Source organism: Drosophila takahashii, chromosome 3R (genome assembly GCF_030179915.1).
Source record: "Drosophila takahashii strain IR98-3 E-12201 chromosome 3R, DtakHiC1v2, whole genome shotgun sequence".
NCBI lineage: Eukaryota > Metazoa > Arthropoda > Insecta > Diptera > Drosophilidae > Drosophila > Drosophila takahashii.
The window spans coordinates 10,855,803-10,875,494 of record NC_091681.1 but is presented as its reverse complement, the minus strand read 5'-3'; the positions used below and the strand labels follow the sequence as shown (position 1 = coordinate 10,875,494).

The 19,692-nt window shown below is 40.9% G+C and overlaps 1 protein-coding gene across 2 annotated transcripts in view; it reads left to right on the top strand.

Annotated features, from left to right (window-relative positions):
* The window catches only part of pb (homeobox proposcipedia), a 35,612-nt gene extending 16,850 nt beyond the window's left edge, over window positions 1-18,762 (top strand). Inside the window, exons 3-9 of one of the 2 annotated variants that reach the window (XM_044396265.2) lie at window positions 13,282-13,424; window positions 13,590-13,704; window positions 14,514-14,645; window positions 14,705-14,877; window positions 16,060-16,446; window positions 16,786-17,138; window positions 17,659-18,762. In XM_044396265.2, coding sequence (XP_044252200.1) covers window positions 13,282-13,424; window positions 13,590-13,704; window positions 14,514-14,645; window positions 14,705-14,877; window positions 16,060-16,446; window positions 16,786-17,138; window positions 17,659-18,115 — 1,760 coding nt within the window. In that variant the 3' untranslated portion in view covers window positions 18,116-18,762. Of the gene's footprint in view, window positions 1-13,266; window positions 13,425-13,589; window positions 13,705-14,513; window positions 14,646-14,704; window positions 14,878-16,059; window positions 16,447-16,785; window positions 17,139-17,658 lie in introns of both variants that reach the window. The other variant, XM_044396264.2, reaches the window with a different exon arrangement.
* The last annotated feature ends 930 nt before the right edge of the window (window positions 18,763-19,692 follow it).

Here is a 19,692-nt window from a genome sequence, read left to right as displayed (position 1 = left end):
TCATAAAGTTGAAAGCTCATATATATATTACTGATAAATTGTAAACATTTTATTAGATTTTCAAAAAACGATTTTAAGTCAAGTAAATATTTTTAAGTGTACCCGCGGAGTGGCGAGAAAAGGGCGAGCGGGCAGAGACAATGGGCTATTTGAAGACAAATATTTTCACAATGCCAGCAAAAGACAAAGGGAACAAAACCAACAGGCAGCCGAGGCAGAAGGCAACTCATGTAAATATTGGCCAAAACTATTTACGAAACTATTAGCTGCTCTTATGGGCAAGACTAATTGTGACGCTCCGGGGAGGGTGCGTTTATAAGGCGGTATAAGAAGGAGATAAAGGGACGTTAATAGGGGAAGAGTTTCGTAAGGATTGCATAAGGACTACGCACAATAATGAGGTTTAAACGATGAAATGGTTAAAGCGTGAAGAATGATGTCTGATGTCTGTAAGCTGAAAACATACCTTCAAAATTCAAATATTAAAAATTCAATATTTCATTCCCTTTAAACAGACTTTAAAAAATTCACCTTCCTTTGACCGGCAACGTCAATTTGCACACATTTTGCACCGTTACCTTGTGTCCCCCAACCAACAACCTTTCTACAACTTTAAGTAATGCAGTCTTTAAAGCACTTTTACCCCGGCTTTCGGCAAGTTTCTGACTGAAAGGCCATTTGTCCTTGGTATCAGCAGAGCTGCTACTAAACCAAATCTAGGTTGACTTATATACTTCCGTTTCCGGCAGCGAACATACGCTCCAACTCAGGTCGGATCCCCAGCCAAACCGCCGCTCGTGTTCAGGGGATTTTTTATGGCCGACTCTCGGGGCGGGGAGGATGTGAAGCGGAGTGTGTACTTGGCGCAGAAACAGAATTTTATGCAAATATCCTAATCAAATTCACATTTTGAAGTTCAACTGTTTTATCCAAAAGTTTTACCTTCCGAAAAAGCCGAGAGCGTCGTTGTCGTCGTGTGGCAGACGCGCTCGAGACTCGAAGCCCCGACGATGCCACCCATTTTTAATTTATTTCCACTTTTCCACTTAAAACAAGAGAGAACGCTATAGTCGGGTGCCCCGACTATCAGATACCCGTTACTCAGCTAAAGGGAGTGCGAAGGAGATGGAGAAAAACTTTGATCCGCCGTAACTTTTTAACGAATGGTCCGATTTAAAAAATTTCTTCTACATTTCGATAGGTATTGATAAACACAATAAAACTGCATTTTTACTTTTCCAAAATATTGAAATTTTTAAAATCGTATACAAGCGATTGTGGGCGTTAGAGGGGGCGTGGCACCCTTTTGAAACAAACTTGCGCTGCGTAGGAACTCCTATAATCTGCATGCAAAATGTCAATCTTCTAGCTTTTATAGTTTCCGAGATCTCAGCGTTCATACAGACAGACAGACAGACAGACAGACAGACGGACGGACAGACAGACGGACAGACGGACATGGCTAGATGGACTCGGCTAGTGATCCTGATCAAGAATATATATACTTTATGGGGTCGGAAACGCTTCCTTCTAGCTGTTACATACTTTTGCACGAATCTAATATACCCTTTTACTCTACGAGTAACGGGTATAAAAAGGGAGCCACTCCACCCACCGAGCTCCGTACCCGCCCACACCTTCATCCGCATCCCGTATCCGGTGCGTGCGTCCGGCGGAGTTTGCCGTGGTTTGGGGTTGGTGTTATCGGCCGCCCGTTTACTGTCTTCTGTGCACTAAAAATAAAATATTTGGTATTAAATAAAATTTTAATAAATAAAAACTTATATGTTTAAAAAATTAAATTTTCTCAGGTTTCTAAAAAATAAATTTTCAATAATAATAAAGATAATGTTTTTGTTTAATTGTTTAATGTAAAAAAATGTAAAAAATTATTTAAACTAAAATCATTTCAAACACTTTAATCAAAGGAAGTAAGGCCGTTTTTTTGTCCGCATGTTAAATTAAAACCTTGAAAAGTATCAATTTAACATGCGGACGCATAAAAAATATTGTGTCGAAAATTTTTTTGTGAGTGTGGCCATATCCTCATCCGCCCCGACATCGCAGCGGTGGTTGTCGCCCATATTTTCACTTATCAAAGCGCCACCCCATTCGCCACCCAACGCAAACTTAAATCTGCATATCGAAAGCGATTAAACAGTAACCGCAACTTCTACTCCAGTGGCTTCTTAATTCGCTGCAAATTAAAACAAAGAATCAGCTCCGGACGGACAAAAAAGGATAAAAATTAGTCACTGCGGTGACAGTAATTCAGGCGAAGGCCCCACACCTCCACCTCCCTTTCCCTTCAAAGGGGCTTATCCCCCGCCCCACCCCCGCGGGGATTCGCTGCGCCACTCGGCAACAACTGTGCAACATTCGTGCCATCCTCGCCGCCGGGTGATTAATTGCAATTTAAACGGTTTCAATTAAGGCAATGCGCATCCTTCGCATCCACTGCACTGAGCAGGGCTAACATTTTTGGATCCGTTTTTTTTCCACCTTTTGTTTCATATCTCTTGCCTGTGGATGGAATCGATGGCATTGACAGACACATGTTCCAGCTGAGCGGATTTTCCCTTCGCTTGAAATGATTTCGGAAATTTTATTGGGAGCCATTTGAAATGGAAAAATTATAAAGAATGAGCTTGAACATTCATTACTTAAAAAATATTTTAAACTCGATTTGAGAATTTTACTTATGTACCTACTCACAATTGCTCTTAAACTATTAATTATCATTTCAACAAATGAATTCCAATTTTAAAGGTAGATGTATAGGGTGGACTTAAGAGATAAATTTTTAAAGTCTTAATCTCAATGACTTGTTATTCTATAACTACTTTATTGGAAGTCCTAATGAGAAGTGATACAATCTGTCCACTTGCATTGTCCTCCCTGTGGAAAACCAGATAATCGTTTCCAATCGTGCCGTAATCGTTTCATCAATTCGCAGCAATTGCATGAAATATGGCCCAGCTCAATTGACTTACACCCCGCCGAATGATATATGTTTGGGTGTCCAGGCTATGCATAAATAAGCTAAATAAATGTGTCCGTATATCATGCATACGTAAGTACATACGTTTATGGGTGGCCCGAGGAACTATGTGACATTTAGCATATGTCGCCACCTGTGTGTAATGCCCCAGCCGAGCTACACATGCATCTGACACGACCCACGTGAGACCTGGAATCGGGGGTCGGAAGACCCCCGAAACGAAAACGGAGGGGGGCGCAAAACTTTGACGGGTGGCAAGACAAAATGCAAAACTTTGGCAAAAACCGAGTTGCTTAGGCAAATTCGTATGTGAAACATTTGGCAGCAGGCGATTTATTTAATGTCTTTGCCATAGAACAAGGACCTCGGGCGGCTCAAGGAGGCAAGTGGAAGGCAGTTGCATGTTCTAGTGATTTAAATGATTTATGTCTCAAGACTTTGACTCGAGGGTTAATATCGGCCGGGGAAACAGCAGAGAGCAAGCCAACAGAACAGCAGCAGCAACATCCACAAGAACAACCTGAACAACATCCACAGGGAAAACAGATTTTAGGGGACAAATTCACCTAGTACACTTGACAAAAGATTAGTCGAAAATAAATAAATATCTTTAAAGATAATTTCCATCCTTTGACATTTCAAATAAAAAACTTTAAAAAATATTTCAAAATATTTTGTTATCCAAATTTATCCAAAAATTCAGGGAAAGAAGATTATTTTTTCAGTAAAATCTTTCCATTCTAAGCCATAATTTAATATTGGAAAAATAAAATATACAAAAGAATGCATTTTGTATAAGTTGTGCAATTTTGTTGTAATTTATAGGAACTGGATCAGGCTTAAAGCAGTGTTTTTTTTATTTTACTACTACTTTTATTTCAAGTGTCCTAGTGGAAAAAATGTGCGTATTTTAACTGGCACCGAGATCCAACTTGCTCACTGGCCATAACTCATTTCGAAAAGGCGGCGCTTGTGGCAAATTGAAGGCTACACCACCAGCAGCTCCACCAGAAACTCCGGCTCCAATCCCACAGCTGCATCTCGACGAGTTGAAGTTGAACGCATGCGAACACCGTTGAAATTCAATTATCAGCAGTGGCATCACGCATACGCCATGTTGTCGGAGAACGACATGGTGCGGACCGGCAATTAAAGCCACTGCCGTCGGAGCCGTTAATTAATTTGCATTTGTGACAGGCCAGAAAGCCTGTGCGTTCAGTGGCAGCAGCTAAACTAAACAGAAACTTAAACTTGTTGATTGGCCAACACGACAGGTTGAAACTTAAGAAAGAATGCCTAACTAAAAGGTTATGGAGCTGAATAACATTTTCTAAAATATTTATTTTATTTGATAATTCTTAGGGACTATACATGAACTTAAAATATTTCTCTTCATATAGTCTTAATAATGCTCAATAGACCATTTCCGAAAATGTCTCATTTCTTCATGAACCAATTCAAGTTATATTACGAGAAAAGGCTATAAAGCCGTAAGGGTATAAATATATCGGCCATTGCCAATTAGCCAATTTGTGTTAGCCGGCAACAAAGTTGCTCGTCCATTTTATCGACCAAAGATTTATAGCATTTTTAAATAGTTTTCTGTTGTTGTTGCTTATATACATTAAGTGGTTTGCGTTGAAAGCTTTGAAAGTTGCAAAATGTAAATACGCAAAGTTAATTTGTGAGAAGTCATTAAAATGGGAATGGGAGTAAGAAATGAAAAGTGAGGAAGTATTTAGGTAATCTTTGATGGGAGTGTTATTAGATTCAATTATATCAAGATCGTCTAGACGTTTTTTATAGGAAAAAATCACTGGGGCTTTTTAAACAGCTTTATTTTATTTATTTTCTGAATCAAACTTTTTAATCTAATTTATAAAAAATAAAGAAGTAAACAAGAATATATCGAAATGGCTGTATAAGCTATCAGATTTTGTTAGCTTATGTTCTTCGAATAAGGTTCCTAAAACGTGAAATCATATCGCGTTTTTTCCTATTTTCAATCTAATTGGATGAAGGAAATTCCTCAAGTTGTGGCCACCAGCTATTACCCCCAACTCCGGTATGAGGTTGTCCATCTTATTCTTGGTCTCCATTCCTCTTTTCTACTACACTCGCAGACTTTTCGCGTTTTTCTTTTGGCATGCCGGAAGTGACTTTTGCTTTTTCTCTTTTTCCAATTTTTTTTCACAATGAATATAATTTTTTGCCGCCGGTTGTTGTTGTTATTTTAAGAGCTGTTGTTGCTGTTCGTGTTTAAAATAAGCAAAACTTGCGAAGCGATAAAAATGCCGCTTCAAGAAGTGGAAAAAGAAAACGACGATGATGAAGGAGAGAACCAAGAACAGGAAAAATCGCAAAGGAAAAAAAGCGAGTTGAGCTTGGCGTGTAAACGGTTTTTATTTTATTTTTTTCAGTAATGTTTTTCCCTGCAGCTCCCCAGTACATTGTACCCTGTGATGTGGCCAGCCGACTGGGTGGCCAGAAGCCCACAGATCTCGGAACCCCCATCCCTCCAGATGTAATCCCCCTGCCCACGAAGAAGTGACGCGGCCACTCTGAAGTTGGCTAAGGGCGATTCACTTGCGAGACAAATGGAAATGAAGCGTTTATTCAGCTTTATTGCGGCGATAAGAAAAAATGAGGCATTATTTCGTTGTTTCAAGCGGAGTTTCATCTCGAGCTCTTGCGCTTTTTCCAGTCACTCGCACTCCCCTCAATCCGTATTTATATTATTTATTTGAATCCGCAAGTTTTCCATTTGCGCCCCGAGGCGCTGAGGCGGCCTGACCACAGGTCGGGTTTTCCTGCCGGGGACGCGGCAATTTCCTCGAACGTCTCCGGTCCTGGTGGCTGACCAGCCGTGAGTTGGCGGTTTCCTTATCCGCCCGTTTGGGAATCCGATTCAGGGAGGGGGTGGTGCCCAGGAGCCGGAATTACTTGCATTTAAATGTAACTCAAATCGAGCGGAAAAGAAATCAGAGAATACTTCTCTTGGTTGTAAAGATTAAAATGTTTACGACGAATGAAAATATTTATTTATGTTGTGTTTTTTGTTTTCAACTCAAAGTTATTACTATAATTCAATATTTTGGTAAATTCCTGCAAATAGACCTCGATTCACGTTTCAGTATCTTGTACATTAGCTATTTTTAATTCACTGACTTTCATGTTATCCCCTCCCTTCCAAGATCATCACCCCGAGTAAAGCCAATTATTATCCGACTACTGTGAATTTTGTTTTGGTTTCGATTTTCAATAACTCATCAACAATAAACCGTGAAAATGAACAGTAGCCAGATCAATCAAAGGCCAGAACTCCGTTCGCTTGAGCCGAGATCGCGATCGAACACACGTACACACTATATTCCTACATAATCCGGTGGGCAGAGTGGCGTGAAGCCAATGCGATCGAACAATGGAACTCCATTGGCAGCGCCAAATTCAAAAGCGCCCAAAGCCGCGCATCATTAATTATGCTCAGGCATTGCTCAACAACAAATATAGCAACAAAAGTGGAGGAAGATCGTACACAAAAGCTGTCAGCACACGTTGATCTGTCAAACGCGGCAACCGAAAAGAAATGCCAGCGACATCGTCAGTCAGTCTTTCAGTCTCTCAGCCATTCAGCCATGCAGCCCCCGTCTTAGCCGTCGGTATTGCCACTTGGCTCTCGGCAACGCGACGCTTTTGTTGCAACTCAAACAAAAATATTGATTAATCATAAGGAAACCAGGGAATATTTCGTTAAGAAGTCGGCCATTGCTAAAGGGGCTGCTGCTACCTTTTGCTCTGCAATTGTCGTTAGAGGTGATAGCGTGAGGGGAATATTCCAAAATAATTAAATTAGAACTCTATAGGGTAATGTAAGTATTTTCAAACTCAAAAAAAAATGTTGCATCAAACCTTTAAACATTAATTAGCCTCTAAAATTGTTTAAAAGTTGGGAAAAGTTATTATAGCTTTCGAATTTTATATTTCGAAAAAAATACAAATTTCTCTTAATTTTGATGAATTTATAAAAATACTTTCCAAGCTTGTATATATGTATATGTTCCAACAACAAAATTCTCATTGTAGTCCGTAGAAAAGTTTTTAAATTATTAATCATATAAACTGGGCAAAACATTTGAAGACTCGAAGACCAATGTTATTTTTGATAGCCATACTTTAAAGAAAAATATTTAAAGCCGTTCCCATAAAATACTATGTACATGAAACGCCATTTGTTGTGCATTTTGAGCTCCATTCATGAGCCGTGAGCCCCTCAAAAGCCCTCAGAAACTGTATAATCACTCACCCATCTCTAACGTCATTCATGGTGAGGTGAATCTGGGTTGGCGGTTGGCTCCAGGAGGTGTCAGACTTCAAACGATCGTAAGCTGATTTTTGGCCTTCAGCTCTGGTATTTGTCTTTGTCTGGTCTGCAGGCGAGTGTGCGGAGGGGTCTTACAATTTACTCGTTAAATAATTTTTCATGCAACTGAGACTGGGGGACTAATCATTCTGGTTTCTACGGCTCGCAGGCGGCACGCTTTCTTGTCCATTGTTTGCGAATACCGGGGAGCTTTCCAGGGGCCATTGTGCGGACTTCTGTTCGGGGATCCCACAGCGGATCGGCTGGAACTAAGTATTGTCAGCACCTGAAGAGGTGCTTTTCAGTGTAATCGCATTGGAGTCGAGCCTTGGTTTAGTTTTGGTATTTACGAAAATCAATTTCCGACGGGCGAGCACTTGGCTCTTAAATCGACATTAATTTTCCATTGACTGCGATGAGGCTTTAAGCAGTTTTTTTCCGCTCCCATTTTTAATTCGCTTTCAATCTGGCAGACATGCAAAAACATAATCCACCCCACCCGCAGCACCCTCCACCCCACGGAAATGTAAATTTTCCCCATGAGCGAGAGAGAAAGAGAGCTGGAAAAAAGTTTCCCTCGCTGATTTTGATTGACAGCTCTTAGCATCCCTGATGGATTTCATATTTAGAGCCCGCAGGACGATGTGACAGAAGGAGCAGGAGCAGAGCAACGCACCAGGCCAAAATGACAGCCAGCGGGAGTGGTAACCTGGCTTAAGCGTTGGGCAAACTTTTTACCAAACAGCTTTCATTTTTCCATGGCAACCGAGAAATATCTTTTCATTTTTTCAGCTCCAGCTCACCCTCCCAGCCAACACATGGGCTTTTGTATTCAAAGGCCACAATATATAATACAAATATCGTAAATATTTACAAAACTGCTGGGCCATGTTGAAAGTTTTTCAATTTGAACCGCTTTAAAGTATTTAGCCTAACTCCCTTTTCCCAGGGTGCCATCTTTCATCTATGTCATTGAATTTTGAAAATATATAAATGGCGCGAAAATCTGGATAAATCATGGAGGGAAAATAGAAACACAAACATGAAACATTTTTAATAAAAAGACTGCACATTTCATCATTGTTTTAGCTTTACATTTTCTTTTACTTTTCTTTTCTTTCATAGCTTAATGACTTTTTGATAATAGTATTAAAGAGAAGAGAAAAAATATACACATAAGCGCTGGCAAAATGTAAATAAAATGTTTGTTACATACAGATATATAAAATTGAGAATTTCACATTTTATTTTATTTTTTTTTAATATTCTTTAGTCCTCAGAATAATTTTATAACGAAAACTAACGTGACAACTCAAAAAAGTGGGAAGCAAGACTTATTCCGCAATCTTTTCTAAAAAAAACATAATTATAATATGGAATTGAAAAATAAAATTTCATATATTGGAAATGTTTAAAATTGTCTAAAATACCAAAATATAAAGTACCTACTAACATCCAATAAGATGACAAATCTCTTATTTAAGCAACCAAGTGATATTTAAATAGTTTTTGTATCCAAAAGCAAGAGACAATTTGGGATTGTTTGAACTCTGACCTATCCTGCCTCATATTTGGTATAAATATTTTCCCAAATATTTAGACATTAATCAAAAATTTTCACACCTCCAGCAGAGCAAAACACCGTCTCTTCCCATTCACCTCCTGCCCGGATCAACAATCCTGAGGGTTTAGTTTTGTTGAATTTGTTTTCCGTGTTTGGGTAAATGTTTCGTATTGTTGACATTTGCTGGTCATGAAAAGTCATTAAATATATTTCTCTAATTTATCTTTCGACTGTGGCAGCTTCGTTCGGTGGTGGTAATGGCATTAAAGTAAAGTTGGGCAAAGTGAAAAGAAAGCGGAAATGTTTGTCTGGCCACCAATGCTCGGTTTGGCTTGGTCTTGGGACCTCTGAGGTCTGATCTCCGACCACCAGCCCTTCAACCCTTTCCTGCCCACTAATTAAAACTAATCCCGAGGAAAGGACCCAGCCATAAAGGGTGTTGTTATACTTTTCGCATAACTGTCAATCAGTCCCACAATTAAATGATTGAAGACACTCAACTCGGGCTTAGTTTTTGTGAATGTATCCCTTATAAGTTCAAGCTGAATCTTGAGCAATGAGATTTATACAACTATGTGGAGCTGGCTTTTTGTTGGCCGGAGCTGAGCTGGTTTAGTTTGAATGCATATCAAGTGGATGCAGATACAAAATGTTTTCATGAGAAATTGACTTTTTCCATTGCTCCAAAGACGACGTCGTCGTCAGATGTCTGTTGGCTGTTGTCTTCCTTTGGCCGGAATGATTAATGGTTCTGCTCCTTGCGCATTCGTCGGCCCACACCAGCGGCAACAGAAAGACATCCCCATCCACATCCAGCATTTGTTGCTCCGACTGTATCTGTATCTTTTTGTGCCGCTGAACGAGAATTTCTACTGCATCGCAGCGCGCATCAGCATTTGGCGTTTTTGGCTACTGAGCCGCCTTGCCATTGTCTCCCAGTTTTTATTGTGGCTCCCCCCATTTTCGATTGAATTCGCCTCGGTACTTGCAGATACTTGAGCTTATCGCCTGGCCTTTAAAGTTTCAGCCAACTCGTTGTCGCTCAACCGCAGAGCGCTCACATAATTTAAGGCCAAGTCAAGGCAAAAGTTCCCCATACCCGGCTAGACCGACCGAAACCAAACCTGCAAGATAAATTGAGGTCATTTTTTGCCAGTGGCCAGTGGCCACCTTTGGTCAGTCCGGTGTCCGGGTTCCAGTTGGGGTTACGTTGGGGTTTGGGGCTCGGACTTGGGTTGTCCACCTTGTTGACCGGCCACAAATGTCCTTAATGTGCATCCTTATGGACTGCGGTCATGTGCAAGTGGTCGAGATGGTCGAGCCCAAAAAATGCTGCCCCTCCCCAACTACTTACGTAAGTATTCACGAGTAGTTAGCGTTAGGCAAACAGCCACGAGTGTACAATTCATTCTGAAAACTCCCTGGCATGTGAGTGGGGATCGGGTGATTTAGATGGTGAGGTGGGTACAAGTACACTGGAAAGAACGATCAACCATAGTAAAATCTGATTATATTTAAATAAATAAATTTGTTTTATTAAATAGTTTTCAAAGATAATTAATTAAAGTTTAGTTTTCGGATATTATGCAACCAGATCTTATTACTTTTAAAGACCTTATAGGTTTCTTTCTTTTTCAAAGCTTAATATATCCGTACCAAGAAGAAAATATTAAATTCACAATATTTTTAAATCTGTTTGGGGTAGTTATATCATATATTTATAATTATTTTCTACTTTGCAATTGATTTATGCATTTTTTGTCAAATTAAATTTTCATGATTTTACCGGATGAATGAATTAGATAAATCGAAGGACTCATTTCTCCGTGTGTAATGATTTTAATAAGAGTTTTTAGCAAAAAAAGAGAACATACCGTCCACCTTTGACCATTTGTGCAATTGTTGCAAAATTTACGCTCATTTTAATTTCAGCCCAAAAGAGCGGCAAATGCGTTAAATGTTCCGCTTTTGACCAAACTCTTTCCTGCCCCGGCTACTTGACTGTTTTTTGCAGGGCAAGTTCAGCCCGAAATATAAACATAAATCCTGTCCTCCAGCAGGAGAGGTGGTCGAAAGAAAGGTCCTGTTGGTGGACAACGAGTGCGTTTAAGTGTTAACATGTAAATGATGCTGTTGAAGCAGTTAATAAGTGTATGCCAAGGGCTGTAAATCATCAGGAGCATTTCCTTTCCTTTCCTATCCGTCTGACCATTGAAATTAATTTTATTTGCAGACCGAAACGGAGATTTACGAGCAAATAATAACCAAGTGATGATTGCGAGTATTAAACTTAAGGATTTCTCTGCCTCTAACCTAATCCAAGAGCAGCTGCAAAGTATCCTTCGCTCGTAGTTTGCTGATAAGTTTCCATTCTGACTTTTCCGGCATTTCATCCATGCTGATGACATTTCCAATGTCTCCCCAGTCTCCCCTCAGGCCGTGACAAAACAAAATTCATTTTGTAATTTCCAAGCCACCTCGAAAGGGCCAAAACCAGCCAGCTGTCATTTGGGGGGAGTTGGGCTGGCTGGTTGGTTGGCTGGTTGGATTCCATTTTGACCAGGCTGCAGAAATTGCACTCAACTTGGCTGCCTAGCATCTTTCCCACTCCCGCCTTCCGCCCACTGCCACGCCCCCGCCCTCCGATTCGGGTTTAGAAAATTATCTTTTTGCTCGTCGTCGCCAAAAAGGAAATCATATTTTCTGCTTTTGTGCACTTTACTTTTCAGTTTTCGTTGGCTGCCGTTGGCTGCTCGTAAACAGTTTTCGGGTGCAACTTTTGTGCGAAATTTATGCTTTCATTCCGTATCTGTATCTGGGCACTTTTCGCACAAGTACATGCGACTTGGGTCTGGGAAAATGGAAGTGGGGAATGGGAAATGGCCCTCCTCCAGGAATTTTCTCTCTGTGTGCTGTGTGTGTCCCACCAGGTGGTGTTTATGGCATCCGCTCTGCGAGTATTGATGAAGGAACTCGGGCTCGCATCTGTAATTCAATCAGTGTCTATGTCTGGCTCCTCGTCCTGCCTCCTCGTCCTGCTGCTGCCAGGATCCTTTTCCTTTCGCCATTTGCCGCTATTGAGACCCTGTTTACGCAGCTCGTTCAGCTGGAAATTCCGTGCTTGTTGCCAAAAGGCAAAGTGGCGAAAAAGTACAAAAATATTTTGCAATCGCATCAATGCAAATAAGGTGGCAGAAGTTCGACAACGGGAAAAAGGTAACGAAATGTTCAGCTTCCTAAAATGATATGCGCATTTCTTTACTACTCGATGCGAGTTTTATTTTGGGGAAATTTATTTTCGGTGAGTTTATGTCCCAGGCCGTTGGAGCAGAAACAACTTTCCAGATCCCTATCATTAGAACTTGTTCACGTTTTGGCTAAAGCAGCTAGGTAGCTTTTTGGTAGTTTTGATTTATAAAATTAATCTTTTTGGTAGGGTATAAAAATGGTAGGTGCGGGTCGATTTTAAAATTCTCCTTCTTTAAAAAAAAAAAATATATATAAATGTTTTAAGAAGGAAATTTTTATTAACCGGTTCCACTTTTCATAACCAAAAAAAAAATTGTTACGAAATGGCAACAAATGTATAAAACTAACACTATCTGGTTAATTTAAGAATTATAATCTCATTAAAGTATTCGATCCAGTTAAACTTTTTAATAAATCCTATTTAAATTATAAAATATAAGTAAGACCAAAATAAACATTTGTACCATTTCATAGACCCGCCAAGCAAAATTAAATAGAAAACCCACTTCCTATTTAATTAACAGCTTTTTGTTTGTCAAAAATAATTAAAAAAATTTCGTGTTTGTTATTCAAATTAAGTTTTCCCTCGCTCCCCCTGGAAGCTATTTTCCATCGAAGCTGCTGGCTGAGGCTTCTGTTTGGTAGCCAAACTACTTGAGAGCCCTGCTGTGGGCATGTCTTTCGCTCACTGATTGATTGATTAGATTTTTGTTAATTACTTAACGCTCGAGATGCGAGTGTCGCGACTCGGCGGCGAAGGAAAACCGCTCGAGCCGGCATCAGCTGCACTTTTTGGCAGATACGCTGTAGAATCCTGAAAGTTTTCTTATCTAGTTGGGCGAGTTTCGCTGAATTAGTTATGCTCTCTGACGAGCTGATAGATTGATTACGGGCGGAGGTAGGGTGGTGGAATCCTTGAATCCCAAGTATCACAGCGAATGCAATCTGTTGACGAATGTACCATGGCCACGCCCACACGGGGACATGTTGGAGGAATAAACTCCTCCGAGAAATAAACAAAGAAAAATCGAAAAATTTCACATTCACTCTGCAAGTCTCTCAAACGAACAAAATGCAATTTCTCAATTGCAGCTGAATTCGTTCCAGAAAACGGCCTGCCCCGACGACTCCGCACCGCGTACACCAATACCCAGCTGCTGGAGCTGGAGAAGGAATTCCATTTCAATAAATATTTATGCCGCCCAAGGAGGATCGAGATAGCAGCCAGCCTGGACCTAACGGAGCGACAGGTGAGTGCTCGGCATCGGCAATGCAATTTATTCCGCTGCACTCGGACGGAGAATTCCATTACTCCGCTGACAAATTGCTCACTGGCTGCAGTTCTTCCCTCGGTTTTCCCACATTTAATTGCACACACCTTGACGGAAGTCTAACTAATCCCATCTCGGTTGCAGGTAAAAGTTTGGTTCCAAAACCGCCGCATGAAGCACAAGAGGCAAACGCTCTCGAAAACGGACGACGAGGACAACAAGGACAGCCTCAAAGGTGACGATGATCAGTCCGATAGTAGTAAGTAAAAAATCATAATTTTCAATACTGTATAATTAGCTTAGAATGTGGATTAAAAATTTCCATTATTAGATAAAATATTAGACAAAGTAAATCATCAAAATGCAATCGTTTGAATTTCACTGAATTATTTTTACTAAACCTAGAAAGTCGTTAAGTTTTGAAAATGTTGAGGTTGAGAAAATGAAATACAAAAGTTGGTTAAATAATATATTTCTGTTAGTAATGTGTAAGTCTGATTTTCAAGTATATGATCATTAGTCCGTTATTATGCTCCTAAATGTGTATACCAAACAAGCAATTTTCTTTACTTTTCTGCCAAAATAAACTTCTTACCAAAAATTCGAATGTCTACTTAAGACTCAATTCTAATTAAAAAGTCCTATTAAAAATAAGTTTTGTGTTTCTAAAAAGGATAATAAGGAGTAGACTTAGTGTGTGTCCTAAAAGGATTAAGGTTCTTAGGAAAACTGTACCAAAAATGGAACTCGCTCTTCGAGTTCACCAACAAGTTGTTCCACTTTTACTTTTTCGGTTTTGCATGGTTTCGTTTTTGAGGCTTTTACGCAGAAGTAAGAGATGGTGTAGCTTATCAATCATTGTCAGAGGCTGGGATGGGACGGAACGACTTTTGGCAGGGCGGCCCTCGACGTGCTAACCCCTTTCGCGTGAGAGTTCCGTCTTTGGTTCTCGACGCTCGGTCCCCTGCCCCCCTCCCCCTCGGTCCACCACTTAGGAAAACAAACCATCAATATTCGTGGCCATATACCTACTGATTTGCTTTTATCTTACCTTCCCGGCAAATGCAGACTCCAATTCGAAGAAATCGTGTCAAGGCTGCGAACTGCCCTCCGACGATATACCCGATTCCACGTCCAATTCTCGGGGACACAACAACAATACGCCGAGCGCCACCAACAACAACCCGAGTGCTGGAAGCCGTAAGTTGGGATATAGAAAATATTATTAAAATATTTGGTAACCCTTTCCAAATCTTTAGTAACACCCAACTCGTCCTTGGAAACGGGCATCTCCTCGAACCTGATGGGCAGCACCACCGTATCCGCATCGAATGTGATCAGCGCCGACTCCAGTGTGGCATCCAGTGTCAGCCTGGACGAGGACATCGAGGAGAGCAGTCCCATCAAGGTGAAGAAGAAAGACGATGGACAGGTGAGTAAAACATGAAGGGTTTTGCTGGAAAATGTCCTTGTTGCATCGATCCTAAACAGAAACTATGGATTCAATGCATCGACCAGGGTGTACATTTTTATAACGGTTTTCCCTTCTATACAAATTTTATACTATTAATGTTTAAATTTATACCTAAAGTCTTGAAAACCTGAAAACTGATAAGCAGCTTTGGGATTATTCCCTACATAAGAAAATTATTCTATTTAAATGTTAAAATATACTATTTAATTGTTAAAACTGCCTCAACCTATTGTTGCAACAAATTGTATTTCAAGAAGTTGTAGGTGCATTAATTTGCACGCGGAAAAGAGAACAAATTATTGGAAATTTCGTAAATAGTTTTTATACCCGTTACTCGTAGAGTAAAAGGGTATACTAGATTCGTGCAAAAGTATGTAACAGCTAGAAGGAAGCGTTTCCGACCCCATAAAGTATATATATTCTTGATCAGGGTCACTAGCCGAGTCGATCTAGCCATGTCCGTCTGTCCGTCTGTCCGTCTGTCCGTCTGTCCGTCTGTCCGTCTGTCCGTCTGTCCGTCTGTCTGTCTGTCTGTCTGTCCGTCTGTATGAACGCTGAGATCTCAGAAACTACAAAAGCTAGAAGGTTGAGATTTCCCACACATATTCTTTGGCTTCCTACGCAGCGCAAGTTTATTTTAGCCGAGCGCCACGCCCCCTCTAACGCCCACAATCGCCCACTAACGATTTTAAAATGGGTCCTGCGCCCACATCTTTAAAGATTTCCGAGAAGTAAAAATGCAATTTTGTTGTGTATATTTATACCTATCGAATTGTAGAACATTTTTCAAATCGGACCATTCATTAAAAAGTTATACGCAATCAAAATGTATATATCTATCTCCGTCGCACTCCCTTTAGCTGAGTTACGATTATTAGTCGGGACACCAACCCGAGTACAGCGTTCGCACTCCCTTTAGCTGAGTGACGGGTATTAGATAGTCGGGACACCAAACCGGTCTATGGCGTTCTCTCTTGTTTGTTTTCAAGTGATTGATTTCACGTAATTTTTTTGTGTGTGTGCTAAAAGCACTCGGAAACGCAATTAGTATATAGGACACCCTTAACATATATGTAGAGAGAAGACGTCCGTTGATTTTCATAGCAAAGTTTTATATTCTCTTATTGTTCTGTATTGCAGGTCATCAAAAAGGAGGCGGTGTCCACCTCGTCGAAGGCCTCGCCCTTTGGCTACGAGAACTCCACGCCCAGTCTGGTCAGCTTTCGACGGGACTCGGATGCCGCCGCCGTGGGAAATGCACCCGCCGGCAAGGCGGGAAAGAAGCGCTTTCAGAGTGCCGCCAATGCCATTGCCACGCCCACGCCTCTGACGGACAGCAACAGTGGACACGGAAATGGAAATGGAAATGGGGGTGGTGGTGGCGGCCCAGCTGGCGGCTACTTTCCAGGCTACTATCCTAGTCCCAAGCAGCAGCAGCAAATGCAGCAGCAGCAGATGCACCCGCAACAGCAGCAGCAGTCGCAGGACTATTACGGCAAATACGACATCGAGTTTGCCGATGGACAGGTGAGTTTTGTTGAAGTTTTTGCTGCAAAATGTCCTGGCTGCAAAAAAATTTATTCGACCTGGAGCAGAATTATTTATGACTTATTCATCCCTTTAATATTTAATTTTAAATTGCCTACAAATATAAAATATTAATTTTTTCAAAGTGCCTTGTAATTTGTGAATTATTTTTGTTTCACTTTGTCGATTTTTAATGGATGTGCAATTCACGGTGTGAATCAAGACAAAAACCCGTTATTCCACCACCTTACACATTTTTTTAAACATTTTTGTGGAGGACGTTTAACAGCTGTTAAAAACAAGAGAGAGTTAACATTAACTTAACATTAACATTAACAGCGAAAGCAGCAGGAGTATCTGAGTCCCAAACCAAATGCGGCCAACTTCCACCAAAACAGTCATCAGCAGCAGCAGGGCGATCAGTTCTACTACAACTACAACAACGACACCAACGGCGGCGCGTACCTGAGCCACCAGCAGCAGCACCACCATCAACAGCACCACCAGCAGCAGCAGCAACACCACCAAAGCCACAGCCATGTAGCCGATTTTGAACCGCCCGTCAACGGACCCGGCAACTTCAACAACGGCGCCTACTACGACAACATGAGTTTTCAACAACAGGCGCAGCAGCAGCACCAGTCGGTGGTGTTTCATCAGCAGCCCCATCAGCAAGCAGCGATCAATCACCAGTGAGTAGCCACAAACTTACATATTGGGTAAAACTACAAATTGCCAATAATTCATTTATTATTTTGATACGGACTGTACCTGGTTTCTGTCCTAGCTGTCACCAGTTTAAGCACTTTCCAGCACTGTTGTGGGTGTTGTCTTCGATAAACTCTAGCCAAAGTCCGAACCAAATGTGTTAATGTATTCGCTGGCCACATAGGTGGCGCCAGGATACATCCTCTTTAGTGCGCCTAATCGACAACGGAGGCCGCTGGTTAATTCCACTTTTCCGCTGGCCGATAAATCTGAAAATCGATAAAAAACGGTTATTATTTAAACCCACTTATTCGGCGCGCTAAATTTAAGAAAATGTATTAATTTTTTAAAAGTTGATATCACAACTTCTGTATGTGGAATGTGCGTTCGTCACTATTTTTTTAACTCGTCGAGAGGTGTTTTTGTTTGGTACAAATAATAATGTGTTGGGATATGCACATATTTATGATTAAATACGAGTTCTCATCCTGGCTCTTTTCACAGGCACATGCATCACCTGGGCCCCGGGGAGACATATAGTGCTCTAGGCCTGCAGATGGAGAACTGCGAGGGCTACAACAACTTCGGGGGCGCCGGCAGCGGGGGTGGCTACTACGAGGCGGGCCAACAGCCCCCCGGACCCGCCGCCCATGGCCACCACCCCCATCACCACGTGCAGGTGCCGGCGCAGGCGCACGCCCACATCCATGCCCACCACAATGCTGCGTCGATTCCCGGAGGAGTGGGGGTGGGGGTGGGAGTCGGACCTCCGCCATCGCACATCCACGGATTCGCCCTCAACGGGGGCCCCACTGGTCAGGGCCAGGGATTCGTGAATAATGGCAGCACTGCGGCCGGGGCGGCTGCGATCGGTGGACTGGAGAACTCGAATAGCTCCGACTTCAACTTCCTGAGCAACCTGGCCAACGACTTTGCGCCGGAGTACTACCAACTCAGTTAGTTCGTGTAGGCGGAGAGCCAGAAGAATGTGTAAATACGTCTTAGCCTAATTCGCCGCGTGGACGTCAGTCTTGTAATTCTATACAGTGTCGTAGCCTCCTAAGCACTTTGTCCGTAGCACATATCTGTAAATAATAAGTTAAAGATCGAAATCTAAACAGGAGTTCTATTCCACATTTTTAGGCTAAACAAATCGAAAAGGTCTTGCTTTCCTTTTGGCTCCAAGTCAAAAAGAAGGTCTATCTTGAAAATTCCATTTACTATAGAAATTAAAAAGAAGCCGAAATTGTAAATAGTTAGATAATTTCAAAAGCTTACACAACTGCTAATCAATGATGAATTAACTTTGATGAACTGTGTTTTGTAAATATCCAGAATAGCTTGAATCAAAACGTAAAAAGAAACTGTCATTAAATCTAATAACTAGAGGTAACTATTTGGGATCGCTACCGATTCAAGATTCAAATTTTGGTTTATGTAGAATCTTAAAGCACTCTCAATTATTTCAATGTTTGTCATGTTTGTATGTTGCTCTAAATTTTTCCATATTAGTAAACAAATATATATTATAAATATGAATATAAATATTGGCATAGATATCGTTGTAAGGAGAAAGAATAAAAATAATTAAGATACAAAACTTTCAGAATAAAAATATCTTTAAAAATATTCTCGATAGAAAGGAAAGTTATTTAGATTTTTAAGTACAGTTAAAGCCCTTTGGCAGAGCTTAAGATTTTAGAAGTGAAAATAACTGCGGCATTATGGTTCAATTTGATACGTTAAAAGGACATTTTTTTAACCAGATTCGGCGTGTTTTTAAAAAGGAATGCAATTTTATGGCAATTAATCTGGGTATTTCCTAAACTGTTGAATTGCTAAATTGTTGAAAATTCATCAGAAAATTTCAGAAATTCAGGGAACGACCAAAAAGGGTTTTCGTTGAATTTTCAAAACAGCTGATATTTGTTGAAAAATTCACGGAACTTATTACATGAAAAATTCCATTTTTTTTTTGTTTCTGTCTAAAACTCTTACCAAGGCAAGATAAACGAGAAAAAAAAAGACTTTCTAATTTGATTTTAGAACAACGGTCGGCAGCGCCCTATTAAGTGAGCATAGGGGTTTGTTCTGCCGGCGCGCTGCTTGCACCTGTATAACGTAAAACAGCGGTCTGCACACACACATCGATAAGCTGCCCAGTGCAAATTACTCACACAAATATAAAACAAAATGTCAACGTATGTGTGTGCCGACCGCTGTTTTAGAACAAGAGAGAACGCTATATTTGTGTGCCCCGACTATCAGATACCCGTTACTCAGCTAAAGGGAGTGCGAGGGAGATAGAGATATAAAACTTTGAGTTTCTTCTTCATTTCGTTAAGTATTGATAAACACAATAAAACTGAATTTTTAATTTTCCGAAATATTTAAAGGTGTGGACGCCAGACACCATTTAAAATCGCTCAAGGCAATTGTGGGCGTTAGAGGGGGCTTGGTCCTCGGCTGAAACAAACTTGCGCTGAGTAGGAAGCCCAATAATATGTGTGGGTAGTCCCAACTTTCTAGCTTTTGTAG